We start from the raw sequence: 20,542 nt of genomic DNA on the forward strand, positions 1-20,542 counted from the left end.
AAAATAATTATTATATTAATGAAGTTCTTTTTCCTGTAACTTAAAATTATTTTACATATCTCTTTAAATTCCACCATGGAAGATGTCTGACCTAGCTGGTGACTGAAGATGAGCTGTTAATTAATCACTCAAAATAAAATGAACAACTGAGTGAAAATCATCTCATGTTAGAGGGTTTTGTGTGTCTTGAAGAGAAAATAATTTATTCAAGATGTTAAGGCAGTGAAACAAATGATACAAAGGTGACAATGCACTTTACACAGCTCATCCAGTGTGATACTTCATAATTAGGATGGGACTTTCTTGCGATATGTGTGCCCTGAAAATGGACCAGAAAATGCCTCTGCATTTTATATCTTGACAGTAATCACATCTAATATTCTGCAAGGGATACCCAGGAGAGAACCAGCGATGTTTGGTGGTGAACAGTAACACATAATCAGTCTTTGAGAAGACAGTAAAAATCAGTGATCTGTGGTATCTTACATGCTCAAGTCAATTAAATATGATTAATAGCTACCTGTGAAAACAGGCATGAACTATGCTTCCCCTTAGGGAGGGAAAGGACAGCAGATATTGGCTTGCCTTTCTCCTTTATATTCATAGAGGAGTTCTTGCCTGGAGCACCAGATTAGCTCCTGAAAATGCTTGTGAGTTGATAAGGGGAAAAAAAAAAATCCTGCATATTTCTTGAGCAGGACCAGAGGGTTCAAAGTCCCTAGGCGCAGCCTTTCCCCCTTCCCAGGGCTTTCCCTTCCTGGGAAATCCTGTAAGCAAGGATAATGCAAATGGCAGTGAATGCTTTTTATGTCTGTGCATCAGCAGCTTGGAAGATGGGAGCTTCCCTGATCTTACCATGGGCAGTTTCATTCAACTGACTTTCTGAGCCTCCTGACTGTGCATGAGTGATGAATAAAAGGACAAAACAGGTTAGTGTTGGGGAATGAACCAGATGGGCAAGAAAGAGTGACCTGGCAAAGTTCTAAGCAGAAAGGTAGAGGTCAGAAATCCATCATCAATCAGCTAGGTCGCTTGGGGGATGAAAAGCAAACCTACCTGTGTGGGTGGAGGCTGTTGCACAAATCCCTGTGGTGAGGGAGAGGGCTGAAGAACTTGCTGGGAGATGGGAGGGCCAGAGCCTGAGAACCCCCCTGTAGAAATCTGCTGGCCTGTGGAGGCGATGACATAGCTTGGTTGCTGGGTGGGTTGTGGCATGAGAGAGGACTGGTAGACAGGACCCGAAGGGGGCTCAGGAGTCTCTCCTGAGGACTGCCGGCTCAGGTTCATCTGGCTGAACTGTGTGGCCACATCATCTCTCTGTCATCCAGGGAAATAAATGAGGAAATCAATAAGATAGGCTTGGTAATGGGAGATGTACACTGAAGAAGACACAGGACACAGGCTTGTAGTTGTGGGACAGTAAGGTAGTATAAGTTGAAAAGAAATTAAAGAAATTTTCCAGCCAAAATATAGCAAGAGGACATCACATGAGCAATCATTTTCATCATCCTGAGTCAGAGATGGTAAACTATCTGAACTAAATCTCCTCCTTTCAGTGGTAACACCCTTCATTGAGAGCTCTAGTTCTTGGGGATGGTGATACAGTCAAGGAAAGCTTGGTGTCCTGTGGTGAAAGTCCAGCTAGTCTTCTCAGCTGATGGACCTGCCTTCTGGAGAGAGGCAGATGCACCTGTATTTATCACCACCCACTGCTACTGTAAAGACAGGGCCAGGACTAGGTCACCCAAGGATCACATGCCTAAATCAGGAATATATGCTTTCTCCCTCACTCAAGATTTAGGGACAGTGCTCACTCTTTAAGCTGATTCTGCAAAAGACCTACCACTCTGAGGGGAGAATGAAAGAAAATTGGGGGACTGGGACCTAGGGAAACATCTGCACCTGGAGCACAAGGGAATGATGGTTGCTACCCAGATTCTGACTTTGAGATATTCTCCAAACTCTCACACCAAGTTTATACAGCTCTCTATTCCTGACTTTTAGCCCTGAAGGTATTCAATTCCTGCTTAACCTGTAAATGCTGAAAAAGAGAGCATCAGCTGTAGAAGCACTTAACATAGGATAGACAGTTCACAGACAAAAAAACAATATATTTTTCAGAGTTAGATTGACTTGTTCAAGGGTGAGACATTCACACACATATCCCCACCTCACAGTCAACCCAGGGTACCCACAACTATCAGCCAGAGTTGCTTGGGTAAGCAGTAAAACCAGTGGACATGCTCTCCCAGGGGAAAAGTCATGTGCATATGATACAGTACCATGGGGAAGTGCTGCGTTGGAGACACAGACAGGAGATGTTGGGGAGGAAAAGAGACTGCTGGATATTGCACTGATTGGGAGGATGCCTGTAGGCCCTGGACAGACTGGAGGGGGAAAAAAAAGCTGATCAGGTAACAGGAAAACACTGGAGTTAAAATCCTTTAGGAAGAACACCACTGTCTCTAAAATGTCATCTAGCTTCTTTGCAGCCCAGGGAAAAGAACCAGCCACCAAAGAAAATCCAAGACCACCAGACTACAGTGAGACATTCTGGAGGGAGGCACATCTGCACACAGTGAACACTCCTTTAAGAATTTAGGGACATTTATTTGATGTTATTGTTCATTGGGTTCTCTGGGTCTAAAAATATTCCCCAAGGCGTAAGAAGAAAGAAAAAAGTAAAAAAGAAGGTTCACTCTGGCCGTCTTCCAAGACCATTTCAGGCAGCTTTGCATCTTTACAGGTATGAACAGCCAGTCCATGTGGGCATGGACTGATGGACTGATTTCTGTTTCTCCCATACATAATGAGTTGAATAGTGACTCTGCACACATGAACATCTGATCCGAGATGGAACTCGATGATCAAGATGTAAAAGCCTGGAGGAGATTGTGAGTTCAGTCTCCAAGACACATATTCCTTGATACATAAAAACAGCATCCAGATCTGAAAAAGCACTTATTTTTCCCTTTTACCTGCTCTCAACCTGCAGGTACTTGTTTTAGATAAGGTACACATTTCTCTGTAAACTTAAGGAGCAGATGAAATTCTATGATCCTGAAATCAAGGATTCTAAGCTGACAGATTTTACTTATGAGGCTTAAGGGGTTGTTGGTGGCGCCACTGGTCAATATACCCCCCTCCTGAGGCACTGCTCCTCTGAAGAACACGCAGCCTCCATCTCTGAGTTCTTCCCCTTCTTGCCTTACAACCAGCTGCTCACCTGAGTGACCAGGGTGCCTGCCATCTGCGGCTGTGGAGGCTGCACCTGCTGCTGCAGCTGAGGGGAGGGTTGTTGCTGTGGCTGCTGCTGGGACTGCCCCACCATGGCGCTCCGCAGGGACTGCTGGCTGGCAGGAGGATTGTATATTGCAGGAGTTCCGTCAGGATTCACGAAGGGCTGGCCTACAAGGAATCACAGCTTGGCCAAGGTGAACTTCTCAATCTCCCCCTCACAGAGAACATCACTCTGATAGGCACCTCAAGAGTAACCTAAAGTAAAAGGGCAGGGCAGTGGGAATCCCAGACACCAGAATTTTCACCAGGGTAATGATTTTCCTACTTGTGATTTTAAACTAGCTTAAGCTAGAGGACAGTATAAGCCAATAGCAGTTTAAGAAGTAGCAAATAAACTCAGAACCTTCAGGGAGCTTTGCCAATGTTAAGTGTATCTGTGGGCCATGGCTCCCAGTGGAGAGGCCTGTGCAGAAACAATCTGCAGAAAGCCCTATTCTCTGCTGTCCTGTACCCCACAGGCATCAGCAAGATAACCTACACCGAGAGATAAGAGCTGCTTTCCATTTATACAACTCTGCTTATATCCAGTCACAAGTTATTTACCAATACATTTATTTTGCTTCCTCTAAGCCTGATCATCAATTCAGAATGATTATCAGTTCCAAAAAAAATCATGTACAACAGTATATAACACATTCATTTGCTCACTTCCTTAAGCAGATACAAGCAGGAATATACATGATTTTATATTTTAAAAATGATGCATAATAAACTCATTACATATCAGCTTGTGGTATGGTTTATATGTATCATTTTGCCTTATGAAATAATGGCATGCTTCACTATAATTTTTATTGCTTCTAATGATTGCATTGCTTTATATTTGAGGATTATTTTATCATTTGCAAAATAGTACCATTTGAGACTCATCAAGGAAGAAATATATCGTCTCCCTGTTTTTCAGAAGAGGAAATGAAGGTTCACCAGAAAAGATACATGAATAAGTTTAAAGTAGGAGAGTAGAGGGCAGGAAATGAGAGAATGGGAAAGGGGAGATAAAGGAGAGAACAACAGTTTTCTCACGTCACAGGCATCTTACCCATACAATCTTAGCTCTTCCAACAACCCCACATGTATGGAATCTCATCTCCATTTTATCAAAAAGAAAATTAGGGCTCAGAGAGACCAGGCAGCTTACTCAGCAATATGAAAAAACACTAAGCAGAAATCCAGGAAATGATTCTGGTCAGGAAGACTCCAATGTTCATTCACTTTCCCTGACACTCAATTTAAGTAAGTCATTCAATTTTGGACAATGAATACAATTAGGAACCATGAAAAACAAACCTCTCAAAATAATAACTGAAAGTTGTAAATCTATGCATTAGAAGTGAGGATGGGACTGGGGATTTAGCTCAGTGGTTCTGCTGCCTGTCTCCCAAGCACAAGGACCTGAGTTTGAACCCCGGTACCAAAAAAAAAAGAAGTGAGGAGAGAAGGAGTACATGCTTCAAAGTGAAATCATACCCTGTATTGGCAGGATAAAAGCGAAAGAAAATGAAAACATGAGGGAATGGATTGGCAAAACTGTGAAACGGAGTCCTTCTTCCCATTTTCCAAAACCCCGCAACCCTACCAGAAAGGGAGAGGGAGGGTTGTCTATAACCCATATTCACAGAAGTATTCCCTAAGAACCTAGCAAAATGCCTGGAAGGAATGGGGCTCTTAGAATGGGGCTTGTGTTTCAGAGGAGGCTCCACTTGTCTTAGTAACGGAAAGCTGGTGTAGGCAGCCTGCTCATTCTCCTTAGGGAAATACTCAAAGCCTCTCTGTCTATATATTGTTTTGATACTCAAGGCTTGCATGAGCATTTTTGTCTAGTGTTAGAAGCATGTGATGATTTGTTCTTTAATAATATATATGAAGAACAACCAAGCATCCATTGTCATATAAAAAAATTAGCAATAACAGGTAAAATATGAACTCAACCCAGAGGAAACAGAATATTATGGGGGAAAAAAGTACATGTGGTACTCATACAACCAGAGCAGACTGTTATAAAGTGGGAAGCAAGCTAATTATTTATAAAATGTTAAGTGAAAGACATCAACCACGAAAGACATCAACCACAAAACACATCTACTGTATAATCTCATTTATTACATACAAGATCAGGCAAAATTAATGAATGATATTTGAAGTCAGAATAGTGGTATCTTTGAAGGGAAATGAGGGAACCTATTGGAAACTACATATTTGTCTCAATCTGGGTGCTGTTTACAAAATGCAAAATTTATCAAGGTCTATACTTCAGATGTGTGTAGGTCATGCTTTTCAGCTTTGCATTTCATATGTTGGTAAATTAAATTTATGAAATAAAATAGAACAGGTTGGAAAGACAAATACTGAGGTTGTATTAAAGCCAAAAAAAATGCCCCCAGGCAGAGAACAATGAACTTGGTTATCAGCTCAGTTTAGGAACTCTAACAGAGAGCTTAACATTTTCATCATTGTCAGAAATATTGAGCCCAAATATATCCATGTGTATGTAACGAGAAACTTTAAATCCTGCATATTTCAGAATATGCCTGGCAGAGTACCAAGGAACATGTCATAATAGCTCCAGTATCACCAACAACGTGCTGTGAAACAAAAACTCATATACCAGAAACACGCTTACAAAATAATGCCTATGTCTGCTAAATGCACTGGCATTTTTTTTTTTATGTTCTCATTCTTCCAGGCACTGGATTTCCTGTCACTGTCATTTAATTTTAATGCTATTTTATTGTTTCAATTTTGTTTTCTTCCTTTAAAACAATAAGTTTTTTTCTAACCTATAATCCACCCCCTTGCCGAAGCTTGCAATTTGGAAATCGATACAAATTACTTCAAAAGAAAAATTATTTTAGCCTATTTATTGTCCTAATATTTGCTTTTCCAGTTTTTGTTTTGTAGTTTAGAAAGACAAAAGGAAGATTTTATTACTTTAAAAATAAATCTCTACAGTAAGAAGAAATTATTGCAAAACCAATATCACTCTGTGTTCACTCACGTACATGTATATATACACAAATAGATACACAAGCCAGAAAGCCAAAAGAAAAGACCTTTACTATATTACTATACAACTTGTGGTTCTCACTAGTAATAAGTATGAAAAACTGCCTATAATTGGGATTAAAACATAACCTGAGCATATTCAGATACTTTTTTTGAAAAGTTACCTATCTTCTATTGGAAATATGACAAATGAATGTGCTATGAGATAAAAGAGATTGTTCTAAATAACTGCATATAAAACATACTAAGGATTTGCTTAAGTAGAGAGAGATAGTAAGATCTAGAAAGAGAAGAAAATATGAAAGACTGACCTTTATGCTCACCAAAGAAAGCAGACAGAACTGTAGAACATGGAAGAAGTAAGATGGATGCCAAAGAAGTGGCCAAAAGGGACAAAAAAAATTCTAAAGAGTCCTAGGATAAGGAAAGGTTGGTTTTCAAGTCAAATAATAACAGCCTCTCTGTATTCTGTTTTCTACCAAACTGAATAAAATGACAACAGAATACAAACAATTAGTTTAAACGGAAGCTACTGAAGACCAAAAAAGAAAAAAAGACTGGCTGGTCTTTGGCCTGTTCAGCCTCAAGGAGGAGGTTTTTGGGTCAGATGCTGCACATGTAGACCGTGCAAACTGCAGCAGGTTTGATGCACAGGTGAACGAGTGCAGTGACAGAAGCAAGCTGAAGTGCTTGGAGTTCAAAGATGGGGCAGAGGAAAAAATTGAATATAGAGTACTCATTTTTATCAAACATATGACATTAGATAAATAACTGATCCACACTCCACAACAACAGGTAAAATGGGCAGTAAATATTATTCCAATTATATACAATCATTGAGTGATTGCACAGTGCCAAAAACTGTTATTTATTCCAGGGAGGCAAAAAATTCAATCAATCCAGAAAAGTTGAGTATGGCCCTTTCCTTCAAAGACCTTATAAATGTGCTAGCAATGCACACAGGTCCTTCTCCAAAATAGACCACATACTTGCTCATAGAACATGTTTAAGTAAATGCAAAGGAACTGAAGTTATCCCCTGTATAATATAAGATCATAGTGCAATGAAATTTGAGATCAATTGCAAAAAAAATAAGACTTTCATAAACATGTGGAAATTGAACAACATACTCCTGAACAACCAATGGGTCACAGAGGAAATTAAAGAAGAAATTAAACAGTTTCTGCAATTAAATGACAATGCCAATACAACATATTGGAATTTATGGGACATAATGAAAGCAGTCTTGAGAGGGAAATACATAGCAGGGAATACTCATATTAGGAAAACAGAAGGAGCTCATATGAACAACCTACTGGTGAACCTCAAGCTTGTAGAAAAAGAAGAGCAAGACAAACCCAAAGCTTATACAAGGGAGGAAATTATAAAGATCAGAGCAGAAATCAATGCAATGGAGACTAGGAGAATGATACAAAAAAAAAAAAATCAATGAACCAAAGAGTTGGTTCTTCAAAAAAATAAACAAAATTAACAAACCCTTAGCCAACCTTAACAGAAAAAGGAAAGAAAAGGCCGAAATCCATCCAATCAGGAATGGAAAGGGTGAAATTACAATGGACCCAGAAAAAATCCACAGGATCATCAATACCAAGCTTACCTATACGCCAATAAGATGGAAAAAGACAGAAGAAATAGACAGTTTCCTAGATACATATGAATTACCAAAGTTAAATGAAGAAGAACTAAAAATTCTAAACAATTCAATGTCAATCAAAGAAATTGAAAGCGTAATTAAAAATTTACCAACAAAGAAAAACCCGGGTCCTGATGGCTTCATTGCTGAATTCTACAAGACATTTAGAGAGAAACTACTGCCATTACTGTTTAAACTCTTCAATGAAATTAAAAAGGAAGCAATACTCCCAAATTCATTTCTGGAAGCAAGCATCACCTTGATCCCAAAAGTGGAGAAAGACCCAACTGAAAAAGAGAACTACAGGCAAATCTCACTAGTGAACATAGATGCAAAAATTCTCAATAAGATACTGGCAAACAGAATGTAGAAGATCATCAAGAAGATTGTACATTCTGACTGAGTGGGATTCATCTAAGGGATGCAGGGATGGTTCAACATATCCAAAGCAATAAATGTAATACACTGTATTAACACAGCTAAGGATGAAAACCATATGATCATCTCAATAGATGCAGGAAAAATGTTCGACAAAATCCAACACACATTCAGGACAAAAACCCTACAGAAAATTGGAATCAAAGTCAAAAATTACAAAATTACAAAAATCAGTAGCCTTCCTATAGGGAAACAACAGATTCACTGAGAGAGGAATTAGAGAAACAACTCCTTTCACAATAGTATCCAAAAAAGTGAAATACCTATGAATCAAACTAATAAAAGAAATCATAGACCTCTACTCTGAAAACTATAGCACTCTGTAAAAAGAGATGGAAGACGATATTAGAAAATGAAAGGACATCCATTGTTCCTTGGTAGGAAGAACCAATATAGCGAAAATGACCATACTTCCAAAACTGCTATATAGATGCAATGGAATCCCAATTGAAATTCCAACAGCATACTTCACAGAACTTAAGAAAACAATCCAAAAATTCATTTGGAACAAGAAGAGACCTAGAATAGCAAAAGTAATTCTAGGCAACAGAGATAAGGTAGGGGGTATCAAAATCCCCAACTTGAAACTAAACTACAAAACTACTGTGATAAAAGCAACATGATACTGGAAAACAAACAGACCAGAGGACCAGTGGAATAGATTAGAAGAAGCAGAAAGAACTCCAGACACACTCCGTCATCTCATCTTTGACAAAGGAGCCAGACACCCTCACTGGAGGAAAGATAGCCTCTTTAATAAATGATGCTGGAAAAATCTGGTTTCCACTTGCCAAAGATTAAAACTTGACTTAAATCTCTCACCATGCACTAAACTAAAATTGAAATGGATCAAAGATCTAAATATTAAAACAGAAACACTAAACTGGCTGGAAGAGAGGTTAGGTAGAACTCTTGAAGACATTTGCGTAGGAAAAGATTTCATGAACAGAACCTCAGTTGCCCTTGAACTAGCACAATGAATTAACAAGTGGGATCTCATCTTAATAAAAAGCTTCTGCACAGCAAAAGAACTCACCAGCAGTGTGAAGAGACAACCCACAATGTGGGAAAAAAATTTTTACCAGCTGTTCCTCAGACAAAGGTCTACTATCTAGACTCTATAAAGAACTTAAAAAAATCAGACCTCCCAAATTTAAAGACCCAATCCAAAAATAGGCATCTGAAATGAACAGACATTTCTCAGACAAAGAAGTAGAAACGGCAAATAAATATGTGAAAAAATGTTCAACATCACTGGTCATTCAAGAGATGCAGATGAAAACAATGCTGAGATTCCACCTCACTCCAGAAAGAATGGCTGCCAACATGAAATCAACCAATAACAAATGCTGGCACAGGGTTGTAGGGAAAAAGAACACTTCTCCACTGCTGGTGGGAGTGCAGACTGGTGCAATCACTGTGGAAATCTGTATAGAGATACCTCAAAAAACTAGGATCTGAGGTCCCATTTGACCCATCTATTCCCATGGTGGGTATTTTCCCAAAAGAATTAAAAGAATTAGGTCACAACAATATATGTGCACCCATTGTTTATAGCAGCACAGTTTGTAATAGCTAAAACTTGGAAACACCCCAACTGCCCATCAGTTGGAGACTGGATAGAGAAGATGTGGGTTTTTTTTTAATAAAATGAAGTACTGCTCAGCAATAAAGAATGAGAAACTAGAGACATTTATAGCTAAATGGATGTACATTGAGCCCATACTCTTAAGTGAAATAAATGGGACACAAATGTGTAAACACCAAATAGTTTCTCTGTTGTGAGAAACTGAAAGTGTAAATGAGAATCAAAATGTATAATAAATAATATGAAATAGGAAGAAAAATTCCAAAGGGGAAGGGGAAGTGGGTGGGGTAGGAAAAAGGAAAGAAGGGAAAGGAATAAATATGAGAAAAGGAAAAAACGGAAACAAAGTCTTTGTAAATAGGGAGGGGTAGAGTGGTTGAAGGGAGAGAAGGGGAATGAGGAAAAAATAAGAACAAAGATACATTGTGTAAAGGTACAAGATGCCAATGATGAATGCCATTATACTGTATACCTAAAATGTGCCCATAAACTTAATGATTAAAAAAAGAAAAAAATGAAATGGATCCACTGGCAATTCACATAAGTAAAGTCATATGCTCTTATTTTTTAATACCAAAGCATTTCTAGAGTACACTTTTCAGAGGGGCAATTATTTGAAAAGAGAATGGGGGAGTCAAGGAGATTTCCCTTTGCTAGTGTTTAGAAGGTAATGTTCAAATGATAAAGGAGCTACTACCTGTGGCAGGCAAGAATTACTCAGACCATTCAAGGTTATTTTTAGAGAGAGAGCACACATAAGTGTCATGGCACATTTAAGAAAAATGTGGAAGCACTTTGGATAAATTGATGCTAGATGTCCTGATACAAATAAAAAGTACAGCATTATTGAAACCCATCTGGAGGATCAGAAGGAGAAAAGCACCTAAAAGCTCCTGAGTGTGAGGTCTTTGCAGATGGCATGCCCTTATATAACATAGTCATGAATCTGTGCAAGACAAAGGCAAAGTGAAATGGAAAAACAACATGCAAAGGCATTAACTAATAGTTCAGGGATGCCAATCCCTGTTAGCATTTCCAAGTTGCCCTGAGATGAAATAAAATAGCCCAATAAAGATGAACTTTCTTCTAAAATTCCCTGAGGTGACTGGGTTCAAGACAGCTGAGGAAAGATCCAGTCCAAAAATTAGAAGTCCAAAAGTTCAGCTTTGCTTTGCAAAAATGAACATGTGATAGAGAGATAACTTTGCAAATGATACTCCAAATAAAATTAAAACTCTAGTTGAGGTTGGTTTAGGTGGTTGAGGCTGTTTTCAGCATGCCAAATATTTAGTACTTGGTAAGAGTTGAGTCAATTGTATTCACAAAGGAAGTTCCACTCTTGTTTCAGTTAGTAGACACATGATTGCCAGAAGTAAGTTATTGTTTGTCTTACTCTTGCTTAAGACTGATGTTCCATCAATTAAAATTTTATACATGAACTACCCTCTCAAATGTATGACATTAGGTGAAAAATTGCTCCACTCTCCAGTCAACACATAAAACTGGCAGTAATGTTTCAATACTATATAATTATTGACTACCTGAACTAAATTTTTGAGCTAAAATTTTGTTATCCATTCTGAGGAAAGGAAAAATAAGATATAAAACAAAATACCTGAGTTTTGTCCCTTTCTACAAGGAGCTTATAAATGTGCTAATAACAAGGAAATGAACCCAAAGGCAATTCATGTGAGAAGCAAAGTAGTCATGTGTCTTGGCTCCTAACAGCCAAATATTCCTGTCATGTACTGTACTTCACAGAAAAGTATTTAGGAAAGGGTGATAGGTGTGGTTTCTGCAAGTTCCCAGTGCTGACACTGAAAGATAAATTCCAACCCAAAGAAGCGGACTGCCATTTTCAACAGCAGAGGTCAAATAACAGATTAGTACACACATATATTGACATGCACATATACCCTGAGTCCAGCTATTGCAAGTGGGCAGTTACAGAAGCCAAAGATAAAGTGGAGTGGAAGAGTTAAGCAAGATATGTAAAAGAAAATAATCCACCCAGGTTAAGAACTATTGGGAGTAGTTAAACCAGGTTTAGAGATGCAACTTTAAATACAAGAACGAAAGATAAAGCCTTGGGATGAGAATAGAGAAATTAAGACTCTTCCTCTGAGAAGGAAGACTGATGTCCAGGGCCTGAGAATGGGCTTAACAGTTCCTTTCTGCCTCTAGACCTGGACTTTGAGGAATTATACAAGATAACTGATTTCTTTTTGAACTCATTTCCAAGCCCCCATGCTCATCTATCTACACAAAGCTAAGGCCAAGAAAGAATGATTGGGGGCCAGGGACTTAGCTCAGTGGTACCACCCCTGCATCTAAACACAAGGTTCTGAGTTTGATTCCTGGTACTGGAAAGAAAAAAAAAAAGAAAGCATGGTTGGATTTCTTTCCCCTCTTGGATATCCACCAAGAGGTTTTTTCCTTCTTTTTATTTCCAATAAACATTTCTAAATTCTTCCCTTTGTCCTCAGATTTATAATTTATTCTTCAGTTGTGGAAGACAACTTGGGTTTTTACAAAATTAACTGTTTCATGAACTGTTTCTATATATATTTATATATATTTCAATTTATAAAAATAAATACATTCTACAAAGAAGACCATAGTAATTCACCTTGAATCTCATCACTCAACTATCTTATAAATGTAGTAATATGGTTTTCTTCTAGTTCAGGGATATTTTAAAGTTTAGCATTTGTCAGATCAGACAAATGTCTGGAGAAGCCACTCAACAGTATTATTATATCCTTTTCTTTAGTTGAGATCGTTTTTCAAAAGAGATATTTTGATAACAGCTCTTAGTGACTCCATCCAATAAATAAGAATTGGAATTTGGCACCAGCACTGTATTTCTTTCTTTCTATAAACAAGATTATAGATGATAATACACACACATTCACACACAGGACCACGCTATCATTACAAATAATATTCCTGCATTGTACCCTAAAAATACTCTGCTGAGTTTCTTTGAAACATTGTAATTTTGCTTAAAACAAATCATTCAAAATAAATGTTTAATGTGTATTTTTTCTGCAACCCCTCTGTCTCAATTAAAAGTGAAAGAATTTAAACCAACAGCGTCAGAACATACTTTGATCAGTGCCCAGAGTAATAAATATGATCCTGGTGTTCTTTCAATTTCCTTTCTTTTATATACAATAATCTATATAAAATAAAGGCAATACAAAACCCTCCTGAGAAATATCTAATCTGGGACTTTCAAATGGTTTTCAATAAAATGATTATGTCTTCTTTCCCCTCAAGTTTATGGCATTTTCAAAATGTCTCAGTCAAACATCATGCTTTGAGAATGTGCCATATGTTTTATGAAAATGTGGCAATTATTTAAGTAAGTATTTTACTACAGTTTTTTGTTTCTCTGAATTTTCTAATTGTTAGTGGAACTCTGTATGTGAGAAGATTGAGTCAGATCAACTTTATGAGACATTCATCTAGTTTTACAATTTCAAGCTTAGCAGAAGAAACTCTGAAGTGATCTAAACTAAATCTCAGATCCATCATGAAACAATTCTATTTTTTTTAAAAAAAAATCTCTTCTAAAGGTCTCCTAGGAAGTGACTCATCAACACCAAGCTTTCTAAACCAAGCATTCTCAACTACAGCACTGTTGCTAGTTTGGACTGCATAACCCACTGTTGAGAAGAACTGTCCTGTGCTTTTGAGAGATGATAAATAGCATTTCTGGCTCCTATTAATTGCCAGTAACATCTCCTTCCCTAGGTAATGATAATCAGAATGTCTCCATATATTGCCAAATTAGGTTTGGGGCATTTGAGAGGTTTCTTCCCTAAAACAGATGTTCCACAGTTTATTTGCTAATGTTAGGATTTAAATGCCCTAGGTCCTTTGGAATTAATGTAGAAATTAATTGAACCACTAGAGAAATTCAAAATTAAAGAATTAATGTTCATTCATCATTGAAGAGACTATAATCATGGAATGAATAGTTTTCCAAAACCAGTGTAAACCTATTATCCCTGAAATACATAAAATTTTCTCTTCATCACCACTATCCTTTATTCCCCCATAGGAGTTTGGTAAGTTCTAAGGTGAAACGCAACTTTTAGGGCTGGGGATTTAGCTCAGTGGCACTGCACCTAACTCTCAAGAGCAAGGTTCTGAGTTTGATCTCAGGTACAAAAAAAAAAAAGCAACTTCCATGTTTCAGGACACAATGTAAATCCTAATTGATTTCTCAAGTTTCTGAGATATCTTTGCATGCAAAAAAATGTTTTGATTTAATATGAGCTAATGAAGGATTAGATCCAAGAAACACAGTTTTAATCAGTATACCCTGGCTCATTAAACTCTTATATCTGGCCTTATCTCTTAGGAATATATGAGATAATATATAGTGGTCAGAAGAAAAGACAGAGAGAAAAGTGAATGCTTCAGGGAAGTACCAATATCTGTATTTATATAGATATGAAAGTATACATACAGCTGTAAGTTTGCTCTTCCTAAACAAAGATGCTATACACAAGCACATGCATTCAGCTCTTCTATTCATAAATTTTCAAAAACTTGCTAGCAAATTATTAAAAATCTAACACAAGAACAAACTTCTGTTAACCTTGTATCACTGTCAAAACAGATAGAAACTAACCTGTGTGTGGATTAAGAAGGATGCTTCCGGGCGGGATGCCTGTTGCAGCTTCAAGTGGAAGGAGGATGTAGCTGGTGTTGTTGGAAGGGACTTGGCCCCCCATTCCATTCTCTGGATAGGATACACAGCCAGATGAGCCAGCTGCCACACTTGAGACCAGGGGTGCGCTCTGGATGGGTGGATGGGTGCGGGACAGCGATCCTGAGGAACCTGCACTGCTGGAAGACTCAGAACCTGGCAAAGGGATAGGAATTAACAGATCATTGCGTACACAGGGAAGAGGAAAGAAAACAGATTGTGTCTACAGGCTTACTTTTCTATAACTGGTCCTTAAAGTATTTGAGGCACATGTTGCTGGACAAGATTAGCTAATACCCATTTCATATGTTGGGTTCACATTTTACTGAGATCTTTATTATTTTTCAGATGTGTCTAAGAAAACATATTTTTCTAAGAAAACAGGGACTAACAATGAATTCTCTTTCAGCCTTTTCACATATCACTAAGTGATAAATTGGCAAATGCTACTTTAATGCTCTGAACTCAGCACTAGCAAATTCCCATATCCTTGAGTTATTAGTGCCATAGAAGTGTCTGTGTTGAAATGACAAGAACAACAGGAATAGGATAGGGAGTAAAGAGACTACAACATAAGAAGTCCTAAGATACACTGGCCACATGCTTGGTTCTTAAGTACTATTTATTCAAAACCCATATAGTTGAATTTTGAAGGTACATAGTGAGAAGCCACCTTATTTTCCCACATATAAGTAGAAAACCTGGATCATTCTTGTGATGTATGAGTGAAAAAATTTAAAAATCAAATAGTTTCTCTTTTAAGGAGTAGAATGGTTCAGGAGAACACATGTAAGACTGAAAATCAGGGAGAAACTCATAAATCAGGACTTGAACTTTTTTTTTTACTTTTGTACACTTGGCAGTGCATTAAGTTCTTCATTTTTATTTTATTTTTTTATTTTTTCCCATTAAGTTTATTGGTACATTTTAGGTATACAACACAGTTACATTCATCACTGGGTGCTTGTACCTTTACATGACATATTTTGGTTCTTATTTTTTCCCCATTCCCCTGCCCTCCCTTTGCACCCTCTGACATGGACAACTTTAAACTACTAAATATTAGTTTTATTTTTGTAAAGATGGAACAACATTGACTTAGGATATTAAGGATTTAAGACAAAAAGGGTGTGGGCAATCAAACGTTGGGCCTGGAATAAACTCTGTGACAAATAGATGGTGGGTATTATTCTTCTTGTTAATGTCATATATTTAAAAGCTGAAAATGCTGTACTGTGTTTCACATATTTGAAGAACTCTTATTAACACAGCCACAAGCTGGAACAAGAAGGGTCTAGCCTTCATAATAATTAATTATCCTTTAAATAAGATTGAGTATCCTTCAGGGGACGTAGAGGAATGCAAATATTAGGAATATTTGTAGATTTCTATAATATGTAGGGAACTGGGACAGTGTATAGAATTTTCCAAGTGGAAATTATCCATAATTAATTCTTCTTGCCCTCCACTGTGAACAAAGAAAGAAATATCTGACATGTTCGTGTTCCTTGGACACTCATTGTCTTTCAGTGTAGCAAGAGCCATGCAGCTCCAGCATCAATAAGCTTGGCTATCCTGGGTACTAAGTATTAACCAGAGCATTAAAGAAAAAATATACCAGGCAAAATTCCTAATAATGTAAATTCACATAGATGATTTATATTACACAATAGATGGCAAGGATGTAATAAAAATATTTATTAAATCATTGGCCCATAAATATTAAAAATACATTATCTCATGAAAGGTCAAGAATATATGCAATTCTTTCAAGATTCTAAAAATTGCCATCTGATTAAATTGGAAAAATTTTTAAATAAAATGAAAATGAAATTGCAGAGTTGTAGGGCAAGTAGAGAGTCTGATAAATTTGTTATTTGTTTGTTTGGTACCTGGGATGGAACTTGGTGCTTGTGCTTGCACAGCAGGTGGAAACTACTGAGCTAAATCCCCAACCTGAGAGTCTGATAACTTTTGAGAGGAAGTAGTAGTAGTTAGTGAGCACTTAGTATGTATAAACACTTGAATAAACACTTTGGCAATAAATACTACTTCTGCCTCTATAGATAGGGAAAGTGAATATAGAGAAGTTAGGAAACCCAACCTGCTCAAGTGGATATAAAATGGTAGAACTGGGATTTGATCTATATTGACTAGTCTACCGCCCAAGCTTTCACAATGACCCTGCATTGCCTCCTGAAAGTGTGCACAGATACATATCATAGACTCTTGTGAGTGTTCTCAATTGGGCATCTTTCTGCTTTGCCCATGGTTTGATTATTATTAATGGTAATGTTTTAGGTTAATTCAAGACGCTCCATCTACAAGGCTTAGAATGTTGAAGAGGTTCTGAATAGTGTATGGGGAGAAAAATAAAGGGTATAAAAAGATGCTGAAAATGCAATACTTTTGAGATCAAACTACTGAAATTATGAGTCTGAGGTCATAGTGCTAATACAGACTGCACTGATTGTTGATGGACCTGCTGTGAATGATCTGACGACAACCTGTACATTAGAGAGGAGCCAACCAATAGCAGCAACAATAGAAATGATGCCACAAGGAAGATTCAACTCACCTCAAGGCTGGGGAGTTAGTTTGCTATGGAGAAGAGGTAGGGTCTATGAAGCACATCTGAAATCTGATTAAATGCGAGCTAGAGATGGCATGGATGTGTGTGTGTTGGTGGGGGTGCATGCAGGCTGAAGTGACACACTCAAACCAAAGAGTGAGATAATTTTGGCTTTAGATAGATGATGATTTATCACTGATTTAGAAAAATTTCTTCTGTCATCTTGGGGGAAAGTAGTGGCATCAATAGGAAGGAGAATGAGACAATGTAAATGATTTGATTTCACAGGTTAAAAGAAAGAGGAAAACTGAAATTGGTTTAAATTCTCAACACTTGCAAAGATAGAAAGTCATATTTCCTTGAAGTGGTGGCTCAGCAATAAACGAATTTGGAGCTTAGTCACTGGCCTTTCCAGTCAGTTTATAACTGGCTTTGGACTCTTAAGAATCAATCATCTAGATGAGGTAGAATAATATTCTACATATAGCCAGCGCTATGGAAATATTTGAGAAAAATGGATGCTACAACAAAAGGCACCAGATTCAAAGGGTTCAAAGATTTAAATAAATTGAAATTGACACTTGAAAAATTTAGGATTTTTAAGGGCTGAGAGTTAAAATTGTTTCTTTTCTATTTTCTTCAATAGAGGTTTAAGGATAGCCACAGCAAATATTTACACTGTATGTCTATGTGACAAGCATTGTACTAATCACTCCATAGGAAGAGTCTTACCTAATTGTCATAGCAACATCATTTCAAAGGTGAGAACTGATTCTCAGGTATGTCAGATACTTTTACCAAAGCTCGCTTAGTGAGTGGTGGAGTCTGAGCTCAAACCTGTCAAGCCAATTCCATGGAACAAACTCTAAATCTGTGGTCAATTTTTACTCTTCAGTCATTTTAGTACAATCCAGCTAGGGCCAAGGCTTTGACCAAATCTATGTCAAGTTCTAGAAGATACTAGATAAAAAGTCCATGCTACTTACAATGGGATGCTCAGTAGTTGAAAGTGTGCCCTAAGAGGCAGCTGTGCAGAGGGAAAGAACTCATTAAGGTGCCTGGTGAAAGACTGGTAAATCTCCCAGCTTCTAGCCAGCTTTACAGTCCAGAATTATCTTTTTTGAAGACCTAGGAGCCAAGCCTTTGAAATGCAATCATCAAGAAAGATAGATCCCAAGTTTCCCTAGGGCCAAGTAGGGTGGGAGGGTTGTTAGGAATCTAATCTCCAGAAGCACTAATTAGCTAACACATTAACAAACTGATTGCTTAAACACACTGAGGAATCTCATTCCTAACATATTTCAAAAGTTTTCCACGTTTATTCCAGTGCTTAAAAATTCTCCTGCCTTTTGATTCAGTACAACTAAATTTGTCCCCCTTCTCTGGTAATACCATTAACCCTTAGTTCAACTGTTACGAGTAAAGTTTTCTTTGACGGTTTACCCATATTGTGCATTATGTCCTTAAGAACAGAATAAAATTTTATTTCTGAATTAATAATTCAAGAAAATATTTCCAGATTTAGGGAATCAGAGTTCAGTAGAATAATTTGAAGCTTCCAAAATTACAGCAGAAAGAAAATATCCAGGATATGTAGTAACAAAAATAAACAAGAAGAAGAAGAAGTAGTCAAAGATGAAATATCTTTCATTGAATCCAAAAATACCCTGTGATATAGACAAAGAATGTAAGAACAGCAAGAAAGCTCTTGTATCTAGAGAGTAATTTATTACACCCTGTAAAATTGTTAAAACAAAAGGACATCCTACATCACCAGAGAAGTTGTTTTCAAAGCATGGTTGTCCAACAAACATTACCAGCTAATACTGGGGAACTATTAGGAAGGCACATTCTCAGGCCCCATTCATCCTACTGACTCAGAACCCATGGAGGTGGGGCCATGATCAACATCCAGGTGATTCGGATGCAGCTAAAGTTGAGGACCCCTATTCTAGAGTTCAAGGAAGAGGATGGATAATAAAACAGTGTCATGGGACCAACACAGGAATGAACAAATTTAATCTTATTTCTCAACTACATTGCCAGTCTCCACTGAGGTTACCCCATAAGTATCAGTCAAGAATTTTGCACAAGGAGAATGCAAAGGGATCATCTACATTCGTGGACAATTGCTGGGTATCTATCTGGTAGGCAGCCCAGGCTTCATAAGAATGTGCTTCTATGTTTAGATGACATTAATATGCTTTTTACTAAAATGTAGGAAAACGTGTTTCTGACATGGAAAAAGTCTCATTATTATCTATTTAAAGGCAGAACCTGTGTAATTAGAGGAGGAGAACAGTAACTCAAATGTCACACTCCATACTTGGTTTCTGAAAGGTTTAAAAAAGAGTTTGCAATTTTAGTGTGAACAATGAGGCAAAAAAAAAAAAAAAGGAAACTTGTGCTGTTCTGAACCTCCACAACAATAAAACTGACAACTTTACTTCATAAAACCATCTTGGGAAATTGTAAGTTTGTTTTGACATCTACCTTGATCTCCTTTAATTTTTTTTTTCCCCTTGCCATACCTGCACCTTGACAAGCTTTCAAATGGAGAAACTTAAATTAAAAGATTAAAAAAATGTCTGAAGCACTTACAATCTGTAATCATTCTACAAAGAACATGGCATTTTAGCATCCTTGAAGTGTTTTAAATGTTTCCAAAGAGCTTCGCTTTGGAAGTGATTGGAGATTGGTGCATGGAAAATGATGATTGATTTTAAAATCTTAAGAGCTCTTTTGGTGTGCTGGAATTTTTAAGTGTACCATTTAAAGTACTTCGTTTCTGCATTTTAAGATTTAAAACTATTTAACCTTTCTTAGTTTACAAGAGTTCAAGAGCACCACAGTGGATTTTCTTGACTTCAGCTGTTGCAATAGCAGGATATGAGAGCAATTAATTAGAGTAAGAAATGAAGGACTCAACAATTGGTGAATAAAATTCATAGGAAGAGAGCATAAGCCCACCTGAATCTTTCCAAGGAGCACTCTTATAAGAACATACTCATGGCTCTGACTAAATGCTATTAATTTTCTTCCTATGTAGGAAAACATGAGCTAATTTCTTTGGAGGAATTTGTCAACATCATAATTATGTTAAACTATCAGCATAATGACACAGATATTGCAGATCCCCCTCCTTCCAGCCCCAGCATGAGTTCGAAGGATGATTGGGAAAGTATTCACAGGCCAGGTCAGTGAATGTCTAAATGGCAATGGGTTCTCCATTCACCATGTCCTCACTGCCCTGCCCACTCACCT

At 37.5% G+C, this 20,542-nt stretch overlaps 1 protein-coding gene across 32 annotated transcripts in view; it reads right to left on the minus strand.

The window, feature by feature from the left end:
- Positions 1–20,542, minus strand: part of Arpp21 (cAMP regulated phosphoprotein 21) — a 152,891-nt gene that overhangs the window by 46,167 nt on the left and 86,182 nt on the right. For 22 of the 32 annotated variants that reach the window (XM_087182135.1, XM_087182131.1, XM_087182132.1 and 19 more), the window contains 4 exons: positions 14,629–14,862; positions 3,227–3,408; positions 2,283–2,387; positions 1,057–1,317 (listed from right to left, as the gene is read on the minus strand). In XM_087182135.1, coding sequence (XP_087038261.1) covers positions 1,057–1,317; positions 2,283–2,387; positions 3,227–3,408; positions 14,629–14,862 — 782 coding nt within the window. The remainder of the gene's footprint in view (positions 1–1,056; positions 1,318–2,282; positions 2,388–3,226; positions 3,409–14,628; positions 14,863–20,542) is intronic. The other 10 variants (XM_087182142.1, XM_087182139.1, XM_087182134.1 and 7 more) reach the window with 1 other exon arrangement.

Source organism: Heterocephalus glaber, unplaced genomic scaffold (assembly GCF_053883595.1).
Source record: "Heterocephalus glaber isolate CG9 unplaced genomic scaffold, H.glaber_assembly_v1.0 deba00001472, whole genome shotgun sequence".
NCBI classification, from domain to species: domain Eukaryota; kingdom Metazoa; phylum Chordata; class Mammalia; order Rodentia; family Bathyergidae; genus Heterocephalus; species Heterocephalus glaber.